The following is a 24,768-nucleotide window of genomic DNA, read 5'->3' on the forward strand; positions in this document are numbered from 1 at the left end:
AGCAGCAGGACGAAGCATAACTACCGGGACTCTGCGTTAGCGAGCTATATTTAGTTTCACCTTGAAACTCAGCCGATACTACGACCTAATCAGGCCAATCAAACAGTGTCAAAAGCGCAAGTCACTTGATTTTTTATATTTATGTTTGGTACTGCGATGACAAAACACGCAATGAAACATCACAAAGGGAATGTGAAAATCTATTTCAGTTAGTTCCACACTCAGGATTGTCTGTGGGTGTACTAAACGCAACCACATCGGTGAAACGGTAATTTTTTAAGAACACCTGTAGTATGCTGGTAAATGGTTGACATTTTTTGCGGCTTTACCTTTCTTCTAAAGTAGTAAGGTTCAATGTGAATTTTTAGATAATCGCAAGTACTGTAGATAAGAAATACCCATAAATGGAATGGAAGGCGGGAGGGGGGGGGGGGGTCTTTGGGGCTTGCGATCTTTTGTTAAATAACCAGTTTGTAACCGCGGGTTTTCCCGCGGTCACAGACTACGGGAAAACCCGCATTCTGCGACCTAAGGATTTTCACCTGCCAGGACACCCGTCCTTTTGGATATGTTGGCAAGGATATTCTCCTACTCAATGACTGACACAAATAAAACTGAGCTCAACTAATTAGCATCATTTCAAATAAATACAAAGACAAAAAAATAACCCACAATAAAAAAAATGCTTTTACGCTGATGTCCAGGTAGTAAATGTAGTAAATGGGCGTCGCAGGTAGTAAATGTAGTAAATGGGCGTCGCTTGTAGTAAATGGACGTCGCTGGTATCGGTGACGAAATCGTCACCGATACCAGCGACGCCCATTTACTACAAGAGGACAGGCACGACATCGCCGTACCATTTGGCAGCGGGAGCAGCGTGTCGACGCAGGCTAAACATTTCAACCGCAAACTTGCAGGCGCTGACGGGGAGATTTCAACTGGAAAGACGTACGATCGGGAACGCTGCCAATTGTCACCAGCAAGGAAATCGGCCGCAAGCAGCAACAGCCCTCGTCATAAGCACGTGCCGAAATCGTCACCGATACCAGCGACGCCCATTTACTACAAGAGGACAGGCACGACATCGCCGGACCATTTGGCAGCGGCAGCAGCGTGTCGACGCAGGCTAAACATTTCAACCGCAAACTTGCAGGTTAGTTTTTGACACCATTTGTAACCACTCTTGATTTTACAACGCTGCCGCTGCTGCCTTCACTTGTGTTTATGCCCTTGTTTATTTGTATGCGACTTGCTTAAGCATGAGCGGTAATGAAAGTGATGTTTGCCCACGGTGTAACAACAATTGTAGCGATGGGGGAGCCTTGTCTTGTGGGGCGTGTGACTACTTCTACCATTTTGGCGATTGCTCAGGAGTCGCGGAATCTACTTTCAAGACGAAAGGAGAGTCATGGAGGAAGGCGTGGAACTGTCCGACATGCAGGGCAGTGAAGGCAAGGGGTAGCCAGAGTGGTAGATCGAAGAAAGAGTCAGATGATAACGTTGCAAGCATACTTGTAGGTATCAACGAAAAACTAGAAAAGCTAATGACGCTCAAGAACACTGTAGAAAGTATTGAGCAATCTGTACAATTAATGTCGGACCAATACGACGAACTTCTCGTCCACGTGCGTCATCAGGACAAGGAGATAAGCCAAATAAAAAAAGAGTTGATGCTCTTGAAAGGCGAGAACAATCCGGTGGGGCCCACCAGCTTATGCAGGACGTTAATGAGCTTGAATGGCAGAGCAGAAAATTAAATCTCGAGTTTCATGGAATTCCCGTATCTGAAAATGAAGACCTTCTCTCGAAGGTCAATGACGTGGCCTCAAAAATAAATGTTCCGGAACTTAGCGTGACTGACGTTGTTTCGATACACAGGCTGCCTGCAGCCAGAGATAAGGTGCCGGGTATCATTGTTCGTTTTGCAAGGCAATCAGTGAAAGATGCATTTCTTGCAAAGAAAAGTGAACTGAACAGGTTGAAGATTTATTGCTTTATTCTGGAAAATTTAACAAAGCGAAACAAAGTTCTACTCACGGCAACCAAGGACTGGGCTCGAAATCATGATTACAAATATGTCTGGCACAAGAATGGAAGGATATACATTCGACAGAAAGACGGAGAAAGAGCCATCATTGTGCAAAGTGAAAGTGACCTGGATGAGATTGTGTAAATTCTGCTGACACCTGTCAGTATATTAGTTAAACCCCGATCATGGTAACTCCGGTTTACATTGTGCCATCAGATTTTGAGAGTGTATGTGGAAGAGAATATGCTGAATCATTAAAATTCTTTCACATAAATACACAATCCGTGAAAAACAAGATAACCGAGCTTGAAGTGCTTTTTAGTGAATTCAAGTTGTCGTTCGACGTGATTATGTTAACCGAGACTTGGTATGTCGAAGATAATCATATGTTTAATCTACCGTTATACAACAATTTTGTTCTAAATCGAACCTCCGGTCGGGGCGGTGGTGTGTCTTTGATGGTAAAACAGAATTTTTCATGCGAAATACTGTCTAATTACTCGTGTGTAAACCAAGATTATGAAATTCTGTCTTTGTGCATAAATCGAAATGTGGTAGCCGTTGTGTATCGGCCTCCACAAGGGAAACTTCAAACCTTTTTTGATTTTCTTGAGTCAATTTTGAGTTTTGCAAATGAAAATAAATACAACATGATTATGGGCGGCGATTTTAATATTAACATGCTTGCAGACACCCCTGCAAAAAGAAACCTGGAACAGCTTTTACAACAATTTGGATGTGTGAACGTGATCCCCTCACCTACCCGAATTACTCCTACATGCTCTACATTACTTGATTTGTTTATAACTAACCTACACACGTCTCATTTTTTGGCAGGAGTAATAAGTACAGACATAAGCGACCACCATGGTATCTATTTTTGTTTAAGAAAAAACACGTTGAACGGGAAAGGAGCTGAGTCAGTATATTTTCAAGATATTTCATTGAACAACTTAAACACCTTCAGGCAAAAAGTGCTCTCCCTTGATTGGAGTGACATATTTCAAGAAACAGACGCAGATCGTGCTTATAATATATTTTTAGCTAAGTTTCAAAAACTGTATAGTGAATGCTTTCCCTATAGGCTCTCCGGTTGTCAAAAAAAATCCGGAAACCTTGGATCACCCCAGAGTTGCTGGACAAAATTCAAGTGAAATATAGATTATATGAAAAGTTCTTGAAAACGCGTGATCGTGATTTCCTCAAAACGTTCAAACAATATCGCAACAAGCTAACAAAAGAGATTAGAAGTGCAAAAGCAAACTATTTTGGCGACATTTTCTCCAAGTGCGCAAATAAGGCGGATGCAACGTGGAGAAAATTGAACACAGTACTGAATCGCTCGTGTAAACCAAAACCAATCGCGAAAATTTGTCTTAACAATCAAGAATTGAGGGGAAGCTGCTTAGCTAATGAATTTAATAACTTCTTTGTCAACCTCGACAGAGGCAATTTTGACAGTGATGCTTTAAATTATATGTCAGGACCAAATAATAAGTCTTTTTTCCTAAGCCCTGTAATAGAAACTGAAGTGACATCTGTATTTCTAGGACTAAATAACAGTGGAAGCTGCGATGCAGATGGTATCAAAATTAAGCCCGTAAAGTATGTTTTAGATTTAATATCGCCATATCTAGCTTATATTTTTAACCTTTGCCTACTTGAAGGCGTATTTCCTAAAAAAATGCAAATAGCAAGAGTCACCGTCTTGTATAAAAAAGGGAACAAAAACGATATGGGGAACTATCGGCCTATATCAATATTGCCTGTTTTTTCGAAGGGACTAGAAAAGATTATTTTATCTAGAATGTCTAATTTCTGCGATAAGCATTCTATACTGAATGACGCGCAATTCGGGTTCAGAAAACATCGGTCAACAGAACTCGCCCTTTTAGAACAGAAAGAATTCATCCTAAATTGTTTTGAAAACAAAACATTATCACTTGCAATTTTTGTCGATTTTACAAAAGCCTTCGATTATTTGAATCATGACTTACTATTAAAAAAGCTGGAAATTTATGGTTTTCGTGGAAACGGTTTAGCGCTGTTAACATCGTATCTAGGGAGTCGAAAGCAATTTGTACAACTTGATGGTCACTCCTCCGATATAAAACCAATTTTATCAGGTGTACCGCAAGGGAGTATCCTGGGTCCGTTTTTATTTAACATACACTTGAACGATATAGTAAACATCGATAACGTCGCAAAATTTGTTATTTTTGCAGATGATACTACATTGTTGTTTTCCGTAAAAAGTCCCTCTGAACTAATTTCCCGAGCAAATGCTACCCTTGTAAAATTGGAAAGATGGACTCTGAGTAACGCGCTAAAAATAAATACAAGTAAAACTAAAGCTGTCCTATTTCGCCCAAAAAACAAAAATATACGCGTTTATGAAGATATTAATTTGTTTGATTCAAAAATAGAATTAGTCAGCGCCTTCAAAACCCTTGGAGTAGTTTTTACGGAACGCATGACTTGGGAAGAACATACAAATTACGTCGTATCAAAATTATCGAGTATCATAGGTTTAACTTATATTCATCGCAAAATTTTACCTACTAGAGTGAAACTTCTCGTACATAACACATTATTTTATTCGCATATAAATTATTGTCATCTAGTATGGGGAAACACGACCCTCCAAAATTTGCAGAAGGTTTATTTACTGCAGAAGAAAATGCTAAGAAATATCGATAACGTTCCGTATGATCACCCTTCTGCACCGCTTTTTCAAAAACATGGCATAGTGAACATTCATAATATGTATGCATTTCGTTTAAGTATAACCTATAAACAGGAAGCAAAAAACAACATGAATTTTCTTACTCAGTTAGCTTGTTTATGTAAAAAAACAATCACATATCCCACACGTAGCATCGACATATGGAACATTTATGCGTGTAAAACGAGTTATGGAGAACAAATGATGCAACGCAAACTCCCAAAATTGCTCAATTTCTGTAATAATTGCGACATACAACTAGAATCTACATCAAAAAAAGATCTGAAGTTTTTCTTTTCTAACACGAGTGTGAAGTTGTGAGTATCGCAATGTTATGGTTGTGAAATGTTTAAAGGGCTACTCCACCGATTTTTTCATTGTCTCCGATTTGCTTGAAATTTTCCTAAACTAACCAACAAACATCGCGAAAATAGTATCCCAAATATTAGGTCAAAATATTGTTTTTTCGCGAAGTTATTGAATTTACAGTTTTGGTCCTCACCGTGTTTTTCAAGCTCGAAGTCTCTACTGGCAACAATGAAAAAGTGACGTCAGTGGAAGGCAGTGGTTCACTCTTTGGGTTGTAGATTTCGTTTTAAACTGATTCGAAGCAGTTTCATGGTGTCAAATGAATGCTTGGGAAGCTCGCTGCAGTACCCGCGCTCCAGCACGGAACAAATGATTGGCATATTCTATTTTTTGGCTGCTTGCTCGACTGGCAAGCCTGCCTGCCACTGACGTCACGGCCCTGAAAAGCGCGCGTATATTTGAATGTTGGTTTTTGCATCATTTTCATTTGCCGATTTCGCAATAACTATTATGAATTTCGCGATTCTAAATAGCATACCGGAGAGAGTAAAGGCCGGGGAGTCAGAAAATATAGTTAGTTGAGGTAGCTCAAAAAATCGGTGGATTACCCCTTTAAAGAGAATCTCATAAAAAAAAGAAAAAAAAAAGATTGTTGGTATGATTTATACAAAGTGTTTCTGCGCGATGTGCTGTACTGGCTGCTTTATTTTTATTTTCTACATTGTATAATTTCTGGGGAGGAGGGAGCTCGTCAAGCTGATTCATTCAGCTTTTTTTCCCCAACCTCCCACATCGCCCGGATGAAAAATAAAGGCATTATTATTATTATTATTATTATTTGGTGTCTGCACCTAAAGTTATGAGAGGCTTTGTTCAAGTCTTAGTTTCCAGCTTTATAACATAAAAGTAATATGCGAATCATGCGTAGAGTGTGTGAACTGCATCTTATATTAGCCCGCGTAACTGTTTTAGCGGTAAAAATCTAAAACATAAAAAAGCGTACCTTATATGCCGATTTTAGCGCTGCATTGTCAGAAACCAGTGTATCTTCATGAATGGAGCCATTGATCTGATGATAGCAGAGATACACGTGCATGAGTTTCATTACAAAATATAAACTTTGCATCAAACAAAATATAAATAGGGCGTGCAGCCATAAAATATTAAACACTATAAACTCTTGCTAGTGTTTTGTTCAGTAGGGCCGGTTGCTCAGGGGCACAACCTTCCTGCTCCTTGAAATATAAGTCAATTTTAGCTGAAATACTGTTCATAAAGCCTCCTATACTCTTAACTTGTCTAATAATTTCATATAATTTTTTCTTCGAACAATTCACATAAATATTCGGTGTTTTAATGTTCGCAATGTTTCAGTGCAACCCATAAAATGCTGCGTTCCAGAATATTAACGACAGACCGGGTTGAACGCAGTATTTATTTAATACATCTTTGAGAACCTTTTTTATGTTTTAAAATTTTGTAATAATTATTTTGAAAAAAAAGAGAAAAACTGTGCGTGTCTCCCTAATGTTTTTATAGACACAAAGAGAAAACAGAAGCTTTCCCCTGCCCCAGCAGCATTCTTTGCTGGTGAACCTAATGAAAACACGTCCGATACGTTGGCGTTAGTACACTACATACAGTGTTTGACGTAGGACTGGGAATAGTGTAAACCGTCGGGGTAATTTTCTAGACTGTGGAAGTGTAGGATACTGAATTGATAATTAGGTTGAAAAAATCTAAACGCGATTGAACAATTCAGCTCAAAAGGTACTCTCGCGTACTCTGTTAGCTGTAACACGCGAGCGGGCGCCGTCCCGTACCCCAAGCGCCGCGTAGCAGGTGCAATCCGGAACTCCACGCAAGCGCCGAGTGACGGACTGGCTTTTCCCGTCTGCGAGCACACCCTCGCTTTGTCGTCTGCTAGGCGCAGAGCAGACTACGCCACTGCGCTTGCCAATGTTCGCCGAACACGGTTTCGTGTTCCGCAAATCAACGTGTAAGAGGCGCCCACGGTTTCGTGGGTACCTCTTACGAGCTGATGGATTCCCTGACTCACGGATATGTGTCTGCCGGGTTGAGGATGATCATCGCCAAACTTGCAGTTTACGGTCTATGTCTGCATCACACCTGTTGCTCTCACGCTGGTGGTTCGCGAACGCGTATTGTTGAAGCATGCATTGTGCACGCTTGTCTCTGGAAAAGCGAAAGAAAAGAAAAAAGAAACGTGGCCAGGGTTTATGTTACCATGGCTTTGCAATCTGTCGCGATAAACGTCACCTGTCTAGAATGAGTTCGAGACCAGTTTGCTATGGCGAGAATATCAGACGAACACGGACTGCTGATAGTCGATCCGTGCCTAAAAGAGCGCCCACGAAAGCGTGTTCAGCGCAACTTGGCATGCGTGTGACGTCGTCTGCTCTGAGCAGACAACAACCTGAGGGTGCACTTGCAGGCGGGAAGAGTGAGTCCGCCAGTAGCCGCATGCGCGGAGTTTCTGAGGTTTCTGACGGCGCCTGCTATGCAGCGCTGGGGGGTAGGGGATGGCCACCGCTGGCGTGTTACAGCTACCGAGGTCCACGATGGAACATATCAACTAGAGTTGTCACTAGAAAAACTAAAAATAACTAATATGCGGCGAGTCGCTGCGGACATCGCGGTGGTCATCTTTAGAATCGAAGTTAATCATTTTAACACTCTAGGCTTCACTCACAAACAAGAAATTGCTTTGAATAATTCATTCAAGCAGACTTTTTTTCACTCGAAAGAAAAGTAGGTTTAGTCCATAAAACGTAATTATTTTCTTTATTGCTGAAAGCTCTCGATTGAGGTAAAAACTTTCGTATATATTGCCAGACACCAAAGGCTACAATTAGAACCTGGGACACTGAGAAATAAAACAACGAACACGCTATTTTTTAACCCCTGTAAACTTTCACTCCTTGCAATATTTACACTCATTTCACCCCTAAGCTGAGATTGGGGTGGAGGCTAGGAGTACTCAAGCAGCACGGAATTTGGCCAAGCGTTGGCCAATTACTTTCGATGGTCTCTTGGCCAATGACCAAAGAGTGGCCATTGATCGGCCAATGATTGGCAAATGGCTGATGGCCAATGATCAGAGAGAGGCCATTCATCAGCGAATGGTTGGCCAATGTTTGGTCACTGACCAAAGGACCATTTCCAGCTATTGGTCAATGATTGGCCAATAATGGGCCAAATCTGTGCTGCTCGGGACGATAAAGCAGTTATACCTGGATCCTTGGCCCCATGATCCCGTTCTGGTCCACATCCTCGCGATGAGAGCTGGTTCAGGGAACGGAAGGGTGGCTGTTGATTGGATTGCCGAGAGCGTATGGCTCCCACCGCATTCTCAGCTTAGCGGTGAAAGGATTATAGTCCGCCGTTTGTTCGGAAGTACCCCACCTCGCGTTTCGAGGCCGACTTTTACAAATCGCCGAAAGTGGGGTCAAATGTCTGTTCAACCGTATCACCGGGTGTGTGTGTTTTATTCTTGTTTCTCTTAAACGTTTCAAAAGAACGTAACTAAAGACGCTCACTTCCTCTCCTGTAAAAGGGTTGGTGAACCACTGGATCTGGCTGCTGAAGCAGCGAGTCTCCTGCCGATAATTTCTCCGTGTTGAGGGGCTCCACCAGTCGTCCACCTCTCCCTTGGAGTTGTACAACGAGCCTAAGGATACACGAGACACACATAAATGTACTTGTTTTTGTGCTGGGAAAATACGCGCGGAAAGGGTAATTTACTGTATTCACGAGGTAAACGCTAGTGGCGCCATTGTGTTTATTATTTTACTTATTCAAATAACTTTGTAGCCCTGCGTATTTCAGAAAAGAGTGGAAACAACAAGATATAACACTAATAAACGTGATACAGTAATTGTGTACATTGTTCATAGAGGCTCAAAACAGAGAAAGGTTTTAAAAGAACGTATAAGAGTCGATTGTTAGCGACCAATGCAATGAAAGCTGCAAGGTGGTTTCAATTCCAAAAAGTTTCAGAGAGGGATCGTAAAATGGTCAAATGCAACACAAGCGGTCATTTTTGCGGTGGTAAGAGAGGTTGGAAAAGAAGTAGAGGGAGTGGGGTACCGTGCCCTAGTGAAAAAAAGTCATTTGTATCAGAAATTTCTTGTGTCCAATAAACACATATGAATCATACGAGATATACAAGAACATATAAGAACCATATAAGAACTATATAAGAACTGTATAAGGTAGATAAGAACCATATATGAAACTTATAAGAAACTTCTCACAAGTTTCTTATATGGCGCTTGTATGTTAATCTATCTCTTATATAGTTCTTATATAGTTTTTAAATGGTTCTTATATGTTCTTATATACCTTGTATGATTCATATGTGTTTATTGCACTCAGAAATGTCTCATACAAATGAGAATTTGCAATAGGGTGATGGATATCTTGGTCACTATTTGCAGCTGATGTTTATAACAGCGTCACTGAGAGCTTAAACGGACCACGAAGTTGATTTTGAAGTTCAATTTAACGATTGAAATAGATGTCAGGTGTCTTTTACACTTTGAGAAAAAAGGCGTATATTGTTACACCCTTTGCCCCATATAAGCAATACCACCTAGAACACAAGGCCTGCGCGTTTCCTCCTCTAAACGTCATCACTAGTAGATCCCCTCAGCGCCCCCTAGCTAGCCCGGATGAGCAACATCGTCTGCTCCATCGTCTGCTCCATCGCCTGCTTCAGTGGTTTGTGTAACTGATAATGAAACAGATGCTCACGCCGAGTGTCTGTTGCAAATAGCATACGATGAAGTTAGACGTTCACGTGGAGCGTCAAATGCATTAGCGAAATTTCCTTACTGCTGCGCGAAGGGCTGAAAAGCCCTTCGTTGGACGCTGGACGCTGACACTGGACGCCATTTTCGAGGGAGCTGCTTCGAAGCGTTCTACCGCAGAACGAGCGCGCGCGCTAGAAATGCGCTTCTCAAAGCCAGGAGCGCGTGCTAGCTGGCGCTCCTGGCCGAGGGAGCGTTCGCGCGCACGTCGCAAATGCACTGGAAGTTCGCTATCAGCTCGCGCTCAGCAGTCACGCACACAGCTGCGGCCGCAAGTGAATGCGACGTAGTTGCGACGCGGCCCCTACTCTCGTCAAGCTTCGGGCTGTTTGCCGCTTGGGGCGGGTCGGGGATCTACTAACGAAACGTCATGCGCAGGCCTTGTCTTCTAGGTGGTATTGATATAAGACACCCCAAAAACGTAAGATCGACGTGCAGGGCACTGACGTCTAAGCGACAGTACCACATTTTACCAGCGGCTTGATAGCCCAGTGGTAAAAACTTGTTAAAGTAGAATGTGCGTGTTACTGAATACACAACACAAATCGGGGTTTTCTTGACCTGACGGCGAAACCTCGGTATTTTATTTCTGTAGTAATTGATACGTATTTTATCTATTTAATAAGTTATGTCGCACCTTCATCAAGCCCCCTCAGAAGTTGGGGCCATCTGGTCGACGTCAGTGCGATGTCCGTCGAACTGAAATTTTGGGGTGCATTGTGTTAGACAAAAGGATGTAAGACGGCACCCTTTGTTTTAGAGTGTAGGTAGTGTTGATGGCGTTTTAGTCTGAAGTGGCGCTTGCGCGCCGCACAGATTCATTTAACAGATCCAGCAACAGTCGCACCGGCACCAATGATGCCGGCGTCCGAAGCTGCAAAAAGATACAGCTTTTGAGTCATGTGATTTGAGACATCAATTGAGGTTTATCAGGCGATTGGTTGAAGTGCATGGACTCCGGTCGTCTTCGTTGCTGGTCGTGAGTCGTTAAAAAAATGCGTTTCATTTTGAAATAAAACACATCGAAAATACGTATTTTTGCAGAAAAGGTTTACCGCACTAAAAATTAAATACTATTGCAGTCTGCTGACGCGTGGACTGAAATAGCCGAGCGCTTTCCACAAGTAAGTATAGGGCAAGGACAGATTTGAAAAGCGTTTAACCTGACTAAAATATAAATGTTATTTTTCTTATGAGAAAAGCAAAAATGGCTTAGCGTTTTCTTTTTTCCTTTTTTGTTTGTTTTTCTTTCGTTTTGTCGTGAAATTCTCGGTTTCACCCGAGCTGCAGGAACCATTCAAGGCTGACGCGCTTCAGTTTCCGGAACTCCTCCGAGTCCATGTCAAAAAGCTTCTGTCGCACATCGTCTAGCACGCCGCGATCTCTTCGGCACATCCATCCAAGTTCTTATCCATCGAGACCTTTCGGCGCCTGTTGTGTACTAAAGTGTTGGGAGCGAATATGGTGAATATCAAGAACATCGGTAAACGGCCCTGCACGAGCCCAAGATTCGTCGCTCTTACGCCGAGCCTCCTCGAGCAGGACAATACCTGCTTCATGTCCTGGGTTAGTAAAGCCAATGGCGTCCGCGTGAAGCTTGTCATGGTGTAGTAACAGCGACACGTTTATTATTGCTCTTCGTAATGCGAGTGCTCCGCTGGAAACGCGGTTAGCAACAAACAACGTCGGCAAAAGTAACGTCAATACAGACCGTTACGTTGAAATGCGTTTGACTGCGTTGCGTCGGCAAGCGGCAGCGAGCCACCGGGTCGTCCGTGCTTCGTGTGATGCGCGGCAACGAATTCATTGAGTAGCTGGGCAAGAGGCACGCGAAGCACGAATGTCGTAGTCACGCGCAGTCGCAACGCGGCACAACGCTCTCAAATCACAGAGCGTCGCTACTGCTCACAGCGCCATCTACGCTCATGACCAACACATTCTACCGAAACCGACGGTTCACTGTTGACGTCACATCTGTTTTAAGAAAGGTTGCATTCTGGGAACGCCGGAAATCATTTTTGGTTGCGTAGTTTTATTTTATACGAAATAATAAGACACATAGAACTGTATACACAGACTGAGCCTATTGGCCAAATAAATAAAGACTAATAAAAAAAACATTTTGTAAAATGTTCAAAATCATTTTCATGGTCCCTTTAAAAAACGCGGCACGTGGCTTATTATTTTTATGCTTCTCGCTCCGTGATTCGCTCTCCGGCGTTCTTATTGGCTAAAGCCACAATCTCGTTTGCCGCTGAGATAAAATAAGATGCTAGAAATTTGCCATACTCTGTATTTATCAGGCTACCAGTGACTGTAGTTCCCATTTATCATCTGCTAAAAAACAAGAATCCTGATCTGGTGAAATGCTTGCGAAACATGCATACTCGAGAAATCCTTTGAGCAGAGATGTTAGTTCTTGGCAAAATATAAATAAGAGCTGTTTCCGAGCACGCACCACGAAACACGACCAACGAGAGAAAGTTTTGTGAACATCTCTTACACAACTTTAAAGAAAATGCTGAGAACTCACCGTAGCCGCTGAAACCGCGGATAATGTAACGGCCAATTATAGATCCAAGGGCTCCAAAATTCAACGATCTAGAAACAGAAATGCGGCGATCGAGTAAATCTAAAAAATATAAAAACATAATTTACCTTTTCTGATTATAAATCCAAACTTCGTTCCCCTTGCAGGAATGTCTCTGTCGTCACGCTCGTAGACGGTATTGTATGCCTATGTACTTCCTCGTGACGAGCGCGGAGTAGAAATATCTTTACTTTTCTATTGTCGCCTTAAAGATACATTGAACTCCTAAGCCACTTCTAAGTTTATGGATAGGGCACTCAGATTCGGGGAAAAAGAGAGTAATAAAAAGTGAAAGCCGTTTACAACTCCCTGTAACGCCGAATTAGAGCGCAGCTCTTGAGGAGGAGGAGGAGGGAAGGGTACTGGGGGGGGGGGTCAAGTGACCTTGGGTGGGGGTCACGTGACCTAGGGGGTCACGTGACGATGACGATGCCGATGACGTCATCAGTAACGATGACGATGCGGATACCGATGACGTCATCAGTGATGATGACGATGACGATGCGGATGCCGGTGACGTCATCAGTGACGTCACTGATGACGTCATCAGCGATGATGATGATGACGATGCAGATGCCGGTGACGTCATCAGTGATGATGACGATGACGATGCGGATGCCGGTGACGTCATCAGTGACGTCACTGATAACGTCATCAGCGATGATGACGATGACGATGCGGATGCCGGTGACGTCATCAGTGACGTCACTGATGATGTCATCAGCGATGATGACGATGACGATGCGGATGCCGGTGACGTCATCAGTGATGATGACGATGACGATGCGGATGCCGGTGACGTCATCAGTGATGATGACAATGACGATGCGGATGGCGGTGACGTCATCAGTGACGTCACTGATGACGTCATCAGCGATGGTGACGATGACGATGCGGATGCCGGTGACGTCATCAGTGATGATGACGATGACGATGCGGATGCCGGTGACGTCATCAGTGATGATGACGATGACGATGCGGATGCCGCTGACGTTATCAATGACGTCACTGATGACGTCATCGGGGGTCACGTGACCCCGGGGGTCACGTGACTTGGGGTGTCACTTGACCTTGGGGGTCACGTGACCCTGGGGAAGGGGTCACGTGACCTTGATGTGACCTTGGGGAGTCACGTGACCCCCGATGACCCTTGGGGAGGGGTCACGTGACCTTGGGGTGACCTTGGGGTCACGTGATCTTGGGATGACCTTGGGGGTCAAGTGACCTTGGGATGACCTTGGTTACGCCGACGGCGACGCCGCTCAAGCCGGGAACGGGCCCCTAAGAGCTGCGCTCTAAAAGAAAGGTTTTGGGCGCAATTTTACCGCGTGCGTGGCGGAGTTGGCAACGCAAGCGGCTACTGTGCGGAAAAAACTGGGTTCAAACCCCGGTCAACCACGTTCGTCCTTCGAATACTCTGTACTCTTCTGAAGCGTTTCAGCTAGCTATCGGCTGTCATACAAAGTTCTGGTTTCTCTCCTATAAAACCAGCAGTAACGGCCTGTTTCTGGCCAGTCGCCGGCTCAGGATGATGGACACATTTTTTTGTGTGTATGCACAGGCTAGCGTAATTAAATAGGTACATTCAGTTTTTATTTATTTGTTTATTTGAAATACTATCGGTTCTACACAGAACCAAGATAGGCACGTGGATTTACACAACACAGAAATACGCGCTCAACATGCACAGCTCAATAACACGTATACAACACAAGGATGAAATGACAACTCTAGGTACTACTGGCTGAAATCTGAAACCAGGGAACTTAACTCTTCTCGAGTTCCACTGGTCACACGACATGTGCTGGGAACGCGTTCCATTCTCGCACTCTTTGCGAAAAGAACGAGTACCCAGGACAGTCCTTGGAAAACTTCTCCTCTCCACATGCCGACTATGCTTGTTGCGGGGCTATATACGCGGCATACCCTCATTGTCATACTGTTGCCTATTTACAAAAACCAGGTTATGTATTATGTTATAAAAAAAGATTAAGCCGCTTCTACTTTCTCCGTACTTGTAGCAGGGTAGATTCGCCCTATTTTGAAAAGATAACACCGAGTTTAGCCGTCTACAGGAAGAGAAAACAAAACGGAACTCGCGCCGTTGTAGTTGTTCCAGATATGAAATTATATACTCAACATACGGGCCCCAGACTTCACTTGCGTATTCCAGTAGAGGCTTTATTAGCATCTTGTATACTTTGAGTTTTGTTCCTGAGGAAGCGAGTTTAAGAGATTACATTATTTTTGCATTTTTCGGAGGTGATATTCTCGGGAAAAGGGGGAGGGGGGGGGGGTGCTGGGTAGCGTTTACGCACACTTAATACTCTCATGGACATGACAATGAACACCCTCCGTGAGCACCACGAACGTATGCAAGTGTTTGAAGACGAGACGAGTGATGGACAATGACCAACGACCACGAGGCCCGCGTCAAACGACGGCGAGCTGTGAGCTACGACGACTACCTACGATGGCACCTTATAACGACGACTTATCAAGACGACTTACGACGATGAATTACAAAAACGACATACGACGACGACTTATGACCTACGACGACGACATATGATGGCAAGCTAAGAAGACAACGAGGTCGATTATGAAGTCATACGACGACAAGCACGAGCTTCTCACGATAATAGCAACAACAAAAAAGGACCTTACGGAACCGTAGCCGTTATTAACTGTCATAATTTTAAGATCATTTTATTTTCTTTCGGGGCGCATATCCTCTTTCGTTTGCTTCTATTTTATAAGCACCGGGCGGCTGCTTCTTAAACAGGGTGTAATGCCACGTGCGTGATCGAGTTGGCAACGCAAGCGCCTGTCACAAGCTTACCTCGGCAAACCTCACTCATGAGGGCCCTCACTCACCCTCACTCACACTCATCTTCACAGGTGAGGTGAGGGTGAGTGAGTTTCTGAATCAGGAAAATTCATGAGTGTGAGGGTGAGTGAGGGCCGTGAGGGCTGTGAGGGCTGTGAGGACCGTGAGTGCGTGAGGGCCGTGAGGGCGGTGAGTGCGTGAGGGGCATGAGTGGTGTGAGGGCCATGAGTGCGTGAGGGGCGTGAGGGCGGTGAGGGCCGTGAGGGCGGTGAGTGGCGTGAGGGCGGTGAGTGGCATGAGGGCGGTGAGCGGCGTGAGGGGTGTGAGGGCCGTGAGGGCGGTTAGTGCGTGAGGGGTGTGAGGGTCATGAGTGCGTGAGGGGCGTGAGGGCCGTGAGGGCAATGAGTGTGTGAGTGGCGTGAGGGCCATGAGTGAGTGACGGGCGTGAGGGCGGTGAGTGCGTGAGGCCCCCTTCATACGAAGCAACTTCCTCAGCAATTTTGGTGTTGCTGGTGAGTTGTTCCCTAGCTTTCCCTAGATCACCGTGCCCTAGATCGACACAAATTGCTGAGATCGGGTCCGGCTCGAAACAAGCGGGCAACTGGGAGGAATTCAAAGACATTTGAAGCGGCTGCATCTAATCAGGGGCGCGATATTTTCACGTGATACCTCATGCCGCTGATGATGACAACAAAGGACTTGGTTCTGGTTTGAAATTTATTGCTTTTGGAAGTAAACCGTTTCAGAAAGATGCATTAGTATTCTCAACGAGATTTACATGCATAAAAACACGTTTATGGCTTGTAATTGCGTGTCTACGTAGTGCAAGAAAAATAAAATGTTATGATGATGACGGCAAATTGCAGCAGTTGGTTGCTGTGTGTGAATGCGGGCGGCCCGTGTTGCTGGTGTTGCGACGTCAAGTTTCTGGGCGAAACTGCCCCATCTGAAGCGGGCCTGAGTGGCGTGAGGGCCATGAGTGCGCGAAGGCCGTGAGGGCGGTGAGTGCGTGAGGGGCGTGAGGACCATGAGTGAGTGAGGGGCGTGAGGGCCATGAGTGCGTGAGGGGTATGAGTGCGTGAGGGCCGTGAGGGCGGTGAGGGGCGTGAGGGCCATGAGTGCGTGAGGAGCGTGAGGGCGGTGAGTGGCGTGAGGGCCATGAGTGCGTGAGGGGTGTGAGGGGTATGAGCGCGTGAGGGCCGTGAGGGCGGTGAGGGGCGTGAGGGCCATGAGTGCGTGAGGGCCGTTAGGGCGGTGAGTGCGTGAGGGGAGTGAGGGCCATGAGTGAGTGAGGGGCGTGAGGGCCGTGAGGTTCAGTGAGGGTGAGTGAAGGGCTGAAGGTGAGTGTGACTGTGAGGATGAGGGTGAGTGAGGGGCTGAAGGTGAGTGCAGCTGTGAGGGTGAGGGTGAGTGAGGGGCTTAGGTGAATGTGGCTGTGAGGGTGAGGGTGAGTGAGGGCGACCTAAAATGCCGACCTCTGGTCACAAGGTCTAGAGGGGTTCGAACACCGACCGACCCGGTTCGTTCGTTTGTAATTTTGTACTCTTCTAGAAAGTTCCACCTTGTATTCCGTTGTCATTGCGTGTCCCGGTATCTCATGTATAAAAGTATTCGTAAAGGGGTATTTACAGGGGCAAAATATTCCTCGCTTTGCTCGCCGGGATGGGAATCAGGTGGTAACAATGTCACGCTTTTTCGAGGAGGCACGCTGACAAAAGGAAACTTTCCTAACGGGTTGGGGCAGCTTGTGCTAGAGCTGCACAAACAGTCCCCGCGTTGGCGCGGAATTTATTCGCAATTGGCGGGCATTTTGTTCGCGTGTATGGCAACTTTACTGGTTTTGCTAAGTGGGATACCGGCGGTAGCCTCAGGATCGCCTAAATCATTGTGCCTTGCGCTGTTGCCCATGTCGTCCGAAGCACCTGAAGGAGTCTTCAATATTCATCAATGTCGTTTTCAAGCGGCTCCTGGTATGACAGCACTCGAAGGAAAAAGGAGCGGAAAAGAAAGGAAACTTTGCATTACCTTCCTGTGACGTGTGAACTGAGGAAATAGACCGATCTCACTAAGCGTTCGGCGCATGCTTGACGCCGCCGTTGCTTTAGCTCGAAGGAGACCGGTGGCCGTGCTTGCGAGGGGTTGTGCCGTCTCGTGCTCTACACGCGCAGAACTCCAGCGGGGTTGTTATACGTGCAGAGAGCCTGGAGTTCCCTCGATGCGTTGCAGCAGCGCTGGTGTAGTCAAACTGGCTGGTGAGATCGGTCTATTGGTGCTGTTCCTTTCTTGAGCTCAATTTGTATGAAGCCACTTCTATCGGGAGTTCCAAAAGAGGAAAACTTTTCCCGATCTCCTTGATTTCTTTTTTTTTGCAATGAAGGAGCGTTGGTGTACGTGGTGTAGCAACACGACTGCAAAGTGTTCGTGTGATTGCCTGTAAGAGGATTATTACTAAACTGCATTAATGTGTGGCTCTCGTCGGTACAATTGACGAGGGGCGTATTCACCACCGCTACCTGATCAAGATTGCTCGTTACCCGGTAATAGAACAAACAAGACCTCAGAATAAAAATGTGAGAGATTTACGTGGGGGAAATGGCCTCCGCACTAAAAGAAATACGTGAAAATTGTCCTCCCTTCTCAAGAGAGGAAATTTTCTCCTTTCCGTAAAAGTCAAGAGGAAATTTCCTCTTGATGTTATACTGAATGTCTTCACGCGTTTGACCGCTTGACTCGTTAAATTTCTTGACTCGTTGGATCATTTCACCCGATTCGCTACGCTGTAAACCGATGATACCTTTGATTTATACTGCTTTTCGCTATGGGTGTAAGCAGAAGAGAAACTTTACAGGAGCGAGGGCAACGTTGTGAGCGTGCCTTTTATGCACGCGCACTTGTGAAGTGAATGCACTAAAAAACAAAATTCTTGTGCTTGTAGCATCAGCTTTGCTCACTGTTATCGTGAAACAAAGTAGCTGTTGGTGACACGTTCCCAACTCGTCGTATTTTCAAGTCAAACGGTGGCGCCGATGAAAAAAAATAAATGTGCGAGCAAATCGCGTGTTGTAATACCGGGACTCGATGGCTCGCAGCAGGGCTCACAGCTGCAGGGATAAGCCAAGAGTCAGCAGCTAAGGCAATAATTTAAGTTGGCCAGAAACCGCACCAATATGATGATACGTTCGGCGCAGAGAAGAAATTACAAGAATAAATATTGTGAATCACATCGTGACCTTCTCAAGACATGGAGCCTTATAAACGAAATCCGCGGAATTCCTGTTAGCGCAACCTCCAAATTGGAGTTTTTTTTGTTTTTGTTTGACGCAATGCATTTTTTAAACAAATTCAATACGTATTTTATTTCCTCTTCGGTGGCAGTAAAAGATCAAGGAGAAATAACTTTAATATTACAGAAAAGCGTAGCTCTCTTGGCTTTCCTTCCGTTTAAGGTAGCGATGTGGGCTTCTTGGCTCATTCTTAAACTCAGCGCAGAAACAAAGACGAAATAGGCGAGTGCACACAAGTCAAGCGCTGAATCTCAACTGAAGTTTTTAATGGAAAACAAAGGCCAAAATAAACAACAGCAAAAAACATCAAGGCCCAGGAGCACTTGCCCAGGTGACTAATTTTCCTGCTATGCCGATAGATCGAAGTCGGGCTTACGCAATGGTATTTTTTTTTATTTTGACTGCGAATGCCTCTAGGTACACACGTAGAGGCCTCACTGTGGGTTCCTTCGTTGACACATAACATTTCTGTCTCATGTATGGCACCGGAACTTGTCTTGAACAAGAAAAATGAAAAACTCAAGGTAGACCTAAGCACTTCGTATGAGTTGTGAATGCGAAAGTGTGCAAGCCGCTCGTCCGTTGCCTTTTTCGTCTGCCGCGTACTTTTCGTCGCCGGTCAGCGCGCGTGCTCCCCTGGTGACCTTGGACGCTCCGTGTTGACGGCGCGCTGATGGACACGCAGCGCCACAGGGTGAGCGGTCGCGGAAACTGACGAGCGCAGCGGCCAATGGGAGCCAGGTCGACGCGCGCCAGCGAATGGAACCGAAGGCGATCGCGGAAACTAGGTGCCGTTTTTGCGCTTCAAACTGATGACGTCAGCTCGCTTCATGGGACAGTTATTGCTTTCGCATTAAAAAGCTAAAAAAGTCAAATAAATGTACTTTGGCACTAACCAATGTGACAGAGGAAGACCATATAGGCCCATGTAAGGAAACTAGGATCGTCAACCTTGGACCAAGTTAGTCCCTTTTCTTGCGTGTTGCCTGGAATTGCATGGCCATTGGCCCGTAACATTGCTAATTGAGCGCTCACGACAAAAAGTGGTTGTATAAACCTTGATGCTTGTTTGGCATGATTTGTGAAAGGATACGCACACCGACATTTAGAAATTGTAACAAAACGCTTTTCGTTAAAACACAAATTTGGAAAGAAGGCTCACTTACGGACTGACGTCGGTTCGTAAAAATGGGCTTCTAGTGTAGACCTCGGGAAGCACTGAAATTATTGAAAATTATTAATAAATTCACTGCTGGAGTATAATAAATTTGAATGCCATACGAATAAAATTGCCCAGGTACTGATATGTTGGGTCCGCCTGAGGTTGTGTCTCCACCCATCTGCAGAAAAAAAGAAAAAACAATTCCGCGCATTGTTCGATTATTTAATATTTGGCAGGCATGATGTTAAATAGAAAGACGCTAAAACAGAATAAAATGCGATTCGTTAGAGTTCTATAGTAACTGACAGCTTAAGAAGCGGAATGCGTGGCTGATTGTATCCACATCTTTGTTTTTTTTTTTTTCTTCTAATTCTATGGCATTTTATTGGCTAATCTCGAAATCTCATCTACTGCAACCACAATAACATGGCCGGAAATCACCACGCCCTGCGCTCCTTAATCTTTCAGTCATAATACAGGATTCGACAAGGATACAGAGGCCAGATTCACGAAACGATCTTACGCCAAAAATGTGCGTAAGACAAAACTTAAGAACAAATCCGTATTCACGAAACGAAATTTTCGTAAGTTTTGCGCAGGTTACGACGAAATCCTACGACAGCTCCGAAGCTGTCTTACGCACTTCTTACGATCAAATCAGCATGGCCGACAGCGTCGCTCGGTTGGTCGCGACATCCAACGGATGTTTATTTTTCTACGTGCGCTTCTCCCGCGTCCTGACTTCAAGCAGCAAGAAACAAGTAAAAAGTATTTGAAACAGACCACGACGAACGAACAAGAACGCTGGATCCACAGACACCCGGGAAAAACTCCAAGGGCCACGAGTACGGACTCCGACCGATCGGCAGATAGGCCTAGCAGGCACTCCGACTCGGCGCAGCGATGATCTGACGGTCCTTGGCGAAGACCGTCTGCCCACAACCGGCTGAATGGAATATGCCCGCGCGACCCTTGTGAACCCTTCCCGTATTATAGTTTGATAGCTGACCTCAATTCTAGATTAAGAGGTCAATCTCTTCCTCTTGTCATCTCCTTGTTTACCGAGGCAACGGTGACGAACGCTGTCGTCGAAAAGGGGCTCTCATCGATTCTATCTCTGTTTTGTGTGATATCAAGCTCAAATAAACGCCGTATGGATTACCTTCGCAACATGGTATGTACACTTTGTTATTAGTATTCCATTTTATTCTAACACGACTGCACCTCACTGTCGATCGCTGTAACAGTTCGTGGGTCGCAATGCCGGTCCAGCCTTTCTTCGCCGGGTGTCACGTCAGCATCGAGTTGCAATTGTAAAGGATCAGTCCCGAAGGTCTTATCAATTCGCGGTCCAACAGCGCAAATACAGCACTTCGATCAAACGCGCGCGTCCGCTCCGTAGTGTGAACAGGCATTTACGTGGCTCTTGCTTACACTGTCGTAGTTCAAACGTATCTTTTTTAACGTCGGCTCGCTCGTGCATCTCCGAGGCCGCAAAAAACGCCGCGGCAATTTGTTCCCATCTACGTCGCTCGCTTTGCAAACGACTGCGGGCCGTCTTTTACCAACGATGACAGTTGTGTTGATTTGGTAGCGATCGAGTTCGTAGCAGTCAATGGGGGTGGTTACGCATCCCGGCCTCGGCATTCGGGCGAGTTTAAATCGTGTTAGCGTCGACATATCACCGCACGGATACGAACCCCAGACCAGCGGTGGCCTGTGTTTGTTATGAAAAATCCACGTGCTCCGAACGGCTCCGAACGGCTCCGAACAAATGCCGAGCTCTCCGATTGGTTGTTCGTGCTGCCGAAGACGCCGTCGCCATAGCAACAGCACCGGTAAGTTTTAGTTTTTCCGTACGACAACGTCGCTTTCCTCCTCTCACTTAAGAACGCGTTCGTGAATACCGATTTCTCCTCTTCTTACGATGTTCTTAACTTACGAACTTCTTAGCTAAGTTGTCGTAAACTAAGAAGCTCTTCGTGAATCTGGCCTCAGGTCTTCCGAAGGTATTAAACGTCCTCGAGAAAGGAAGTGGATTATATTTAATGGAGCCTCGAAAACATATACGCGCCAGTGTTCCCGAAGAAAGTACTCAAAGGGTCTGGCATTTGGAAATTTATTCATCGATAAATGAAGATTACGATCGCTCCATTTCAGCCGCCGAAAGAGAACATGTTTTGCAGCACCGTCACAGGTTGCTTCTTTGCAATTGCTCACTTCGATCCGCACTGTTTATTCGTCTGCATATATTATTTCCCCGTTCTAGATCATGTAAGACGATAAAACTCCAATTTTGTAAACGTTCGAAAGTTGATAAGATGGACTCACACAAATTAAAGGTTTTAAAGTTTGGCTCACACACGTGCCATTGAGTGTGACCGAGAGTGTTCCAGCCTGCTTGTTATTGTTGCAACAAGAAAATACTCTAACCTTTAGGATATCACCGGTAAACTTCCGATCTGCGAACGTTTCCCAATTTTCATTCCCAATTATTTTACTACGTGTCTGAAATTGTTAGGGCAAGTTTATAACTAAGCCAGCATTTCTCATGTTACTATGTAGATTTCATCTAAAAAAAAAAAAATTAATAAATTTCAGTCCACTCCAGGAAATATACGCGGAGGTCTGCAATATTCTGAGTCTATTCGACAGACGTCGCCCGTTTGTTCTATCGTCGTAAGTAGTCCCACGTGCACTCGAACGCAAAGGTGTGAACCAGCCTATAACGAAGATGCTAGCGAAATTATATATATAAAAAATAAGTTTCGCATTTTAATTTCAATTTCCCGCACTCATGTGCTCTCATTTGGCGCATTTAGCTTGTGAATGACACGACGTTGCTGATTAGGCTGGCGTCTGAAAACGAAATTTCACTTTTGTGTTTATGCAGCATGAGTTCAGTCTGGCTTTGAGGTGCGGCGACACTGGCTCAAGGTGTAAATGAAAACATTGGCCAGGTCAGTGCCATGGCCGCTCGATCTGGAACAAAGTGCGGCCCGCCAGATATACCGCAAACGCTTAGAGGCGCCTAGTACTCCGGGCGACCATCGCGGTGCTCCCGGTCGTACCTGTCGATGACAGCTAAATAATATCAGCTGGCGGAGTTCTGCTTCCAGCGGTCCATCACGGGCGCTGGTTGGTTTGTTCCGTAATATCTCGTATAATCTCTTTACGTATAACATAGTAATCTGAGGGAGTTTTCTTCTCTTTCTCTACTGTGTTTCGGTAACTTCCGAAACGTTTTTTTCTGTCCATTTCTTTCGGGAGTATTAAACGTCAGTTGTCAGTTAGCTCTATTTTCTCTCTCCCTCGTATTTCCTTCCTCGTCGTTTTGCGCTTTAATTCCTCTACATTATCTCTTCGCCGCTACACTGCAGCGTGCGTCCGCTGAATCACCCGGAGCTTAAACGACTACCAGCGCCAACTCGGCCTGTAGTGTAAACGGATCTATCTCGCCTTTTGCGCAGAAGCGTGATGTGACTTGTCGTACTTTGTTTTTGATCGGGCGGCCATGGCAGTACCGCTGCTTGCCTGGGTTATTTAGTATGTATCCCGAAGTAGTGACCGCATGGCGGTGCGCCGGTACATCGAACGCACGCCGGTACATGGAAATCGGCAGTGGTGTGGATCGAAACAAGTATCCCTGGGTTTTGCAGTGCGAGCTATTGCTCCACATGCTCAGAGCAGCGGTGTACTAACACACTCGGCAATAGAGCATGCAATGGTGAAGTCTCGCTTTTTGATTTGTTTCTGATTGCGCTTATCGGTTTGAAACTGTGAAAATTACTTTGTTAATTGATAAGAAGACAACTGGAGCTAGCGGCGCCTAGTTTGTGAAAGTGATAGTGATCCTTGGACCATGAGGGAAGCACTACAGCACAGTAGCAAAGTTTTACCATGGAGGCGCGCAGTGTGGCACAGTTTAGTTGTTTATGTGGTGAATTTACACGCACTTAAATATTATTAAATATTATGTATAGTACCTACAAAATATAGCAGGTTTCGCTATCTTACATTTGGAAAAGAAAATACCTGCATAAAAAGTTGGAAACATTTTGCTGAATTCTAATATGCATCGTGATCTTTTGTCCAATTGAATGTACCTAGGGTTGAGTTGGCTTACCCAAAATCGTTCTGATGACCAAAAGTTTTCAACCTTCTCAAATTCCTGCTGACGTCTTCTTTAAGCACATGTCTGATTGCCTCAAAAAAACTTGCTTTTTTCAACTTTGGTGTCTGGAATGATTAAATGTAGTTCATTCTGTGTCAGTTCCAATAAGTTTGGCCACCAATACAAGTCATTCTCAAAATTGATTTGCAATTCCAACTGTTATAACCTTGCTCTGTTTATTCAGTGTTATTTTATTTATAAGTTTATAATTATTATGAGTGTTTAACTTACTGTTATTTTGTTCATTTTATATCACTGCAATTAGTTTTGTGTTTCACTTATTCATGTCATAATTTATTTTCTATTCTGACTGCTGTAAATTTGTTTCATTATTATTGCTACCATTAACAGGAGGTCCCTTTCCAGTCTCTGACTCTGGGACCTCCTTCTGTAATATTTCTAATGTATTTACCTTTGATCTACGCACAATAAAACCAACCTGATGAACCTGATTCCGCTTGTTGATCTCTTCGTGGTAAAGTGGAACACTACGTTGCACTCGCAGCGGGAACAATGTATTGACGCATTTTCACGTTCTACTTTAACAAATATGCCGATCAGCAACATATACCTGCGGTTTTATTTGGTTTACTCTCTAAGAAAAAAAGGAGGAGAAAGGTAGCAATAGCGACTGTTCCGCCCTGTTGCGGACAAGTTGACAAGAGAACGGAGGAACGGTAGTTCAGATGAAAGGAGGAGGACGTGTTCCTCCTTGTTGAGTTGGCGCAGGGGTAGTACATCGCGCTACTCACCAAGTGGTCAAAGGTTCGATCCCCAAAGGAGCGTTTTTTTGTTTTTGTTTTTTTTCTAAAGTTTTTATTTTTATTTTTATT

The 24,768-nt window shown here is 44.8% G+C and overlaps 1 protein-coding gene across 1 annotated transcript in view; it reads right to left on the minus strand.

Moving 5' to 3' along the window:
* LOC120841520 (neprilysin-11-like) overlaps positions 1–24,768 on the minus strand; it is a 58,810-nt gene that overhangs the window by 18,293 nt on the left and 15,749 nt on the right. The window contains exons 2-6 of the mRNA XM_040212435.1: positions 19,881–19,939; positions 19,766–19,817; positions 12,429–12,496; positions 8,624–8,754; positions 6,067–6,132 (exon numbers count right to left, since the gene is read on the minus strand). Of these exons, the coding sequence (XP_040068369.1) occupies positions 6,067–6,132; positions 8,624–8,754; positions 12,429–12,496; positions 19,766–19,817; positions 19,881–19,939 (376 nt within the window). The remainder of the gene's footprint in view (positions 1–6,066; positions 6,133–8,623; positions 8,755–12,428; positions 12,497–19,765; positions 19,818–19,880; positions 19,940–24,768) is intronic.

This window comes from Ixodes scapularis, unplaced genomic scaffold (genome assembly GCF_016920785.2).
Source record: "Ixodes scapularis isolate PalLabHiFi unplaced genomic scaffold, ASM1692078v2 PGA_scaffold3__209_contigs__length_174095766, whole genome shotgun sequence".
In the NCBI taxonomy this organism is placed as follows: domain Eukaryota; kingdom Metazoa; phylum Arthropoda; class Arachnida; order Ixodida; family Ixodidae; genus Ixodes; species Ixodes scapularis.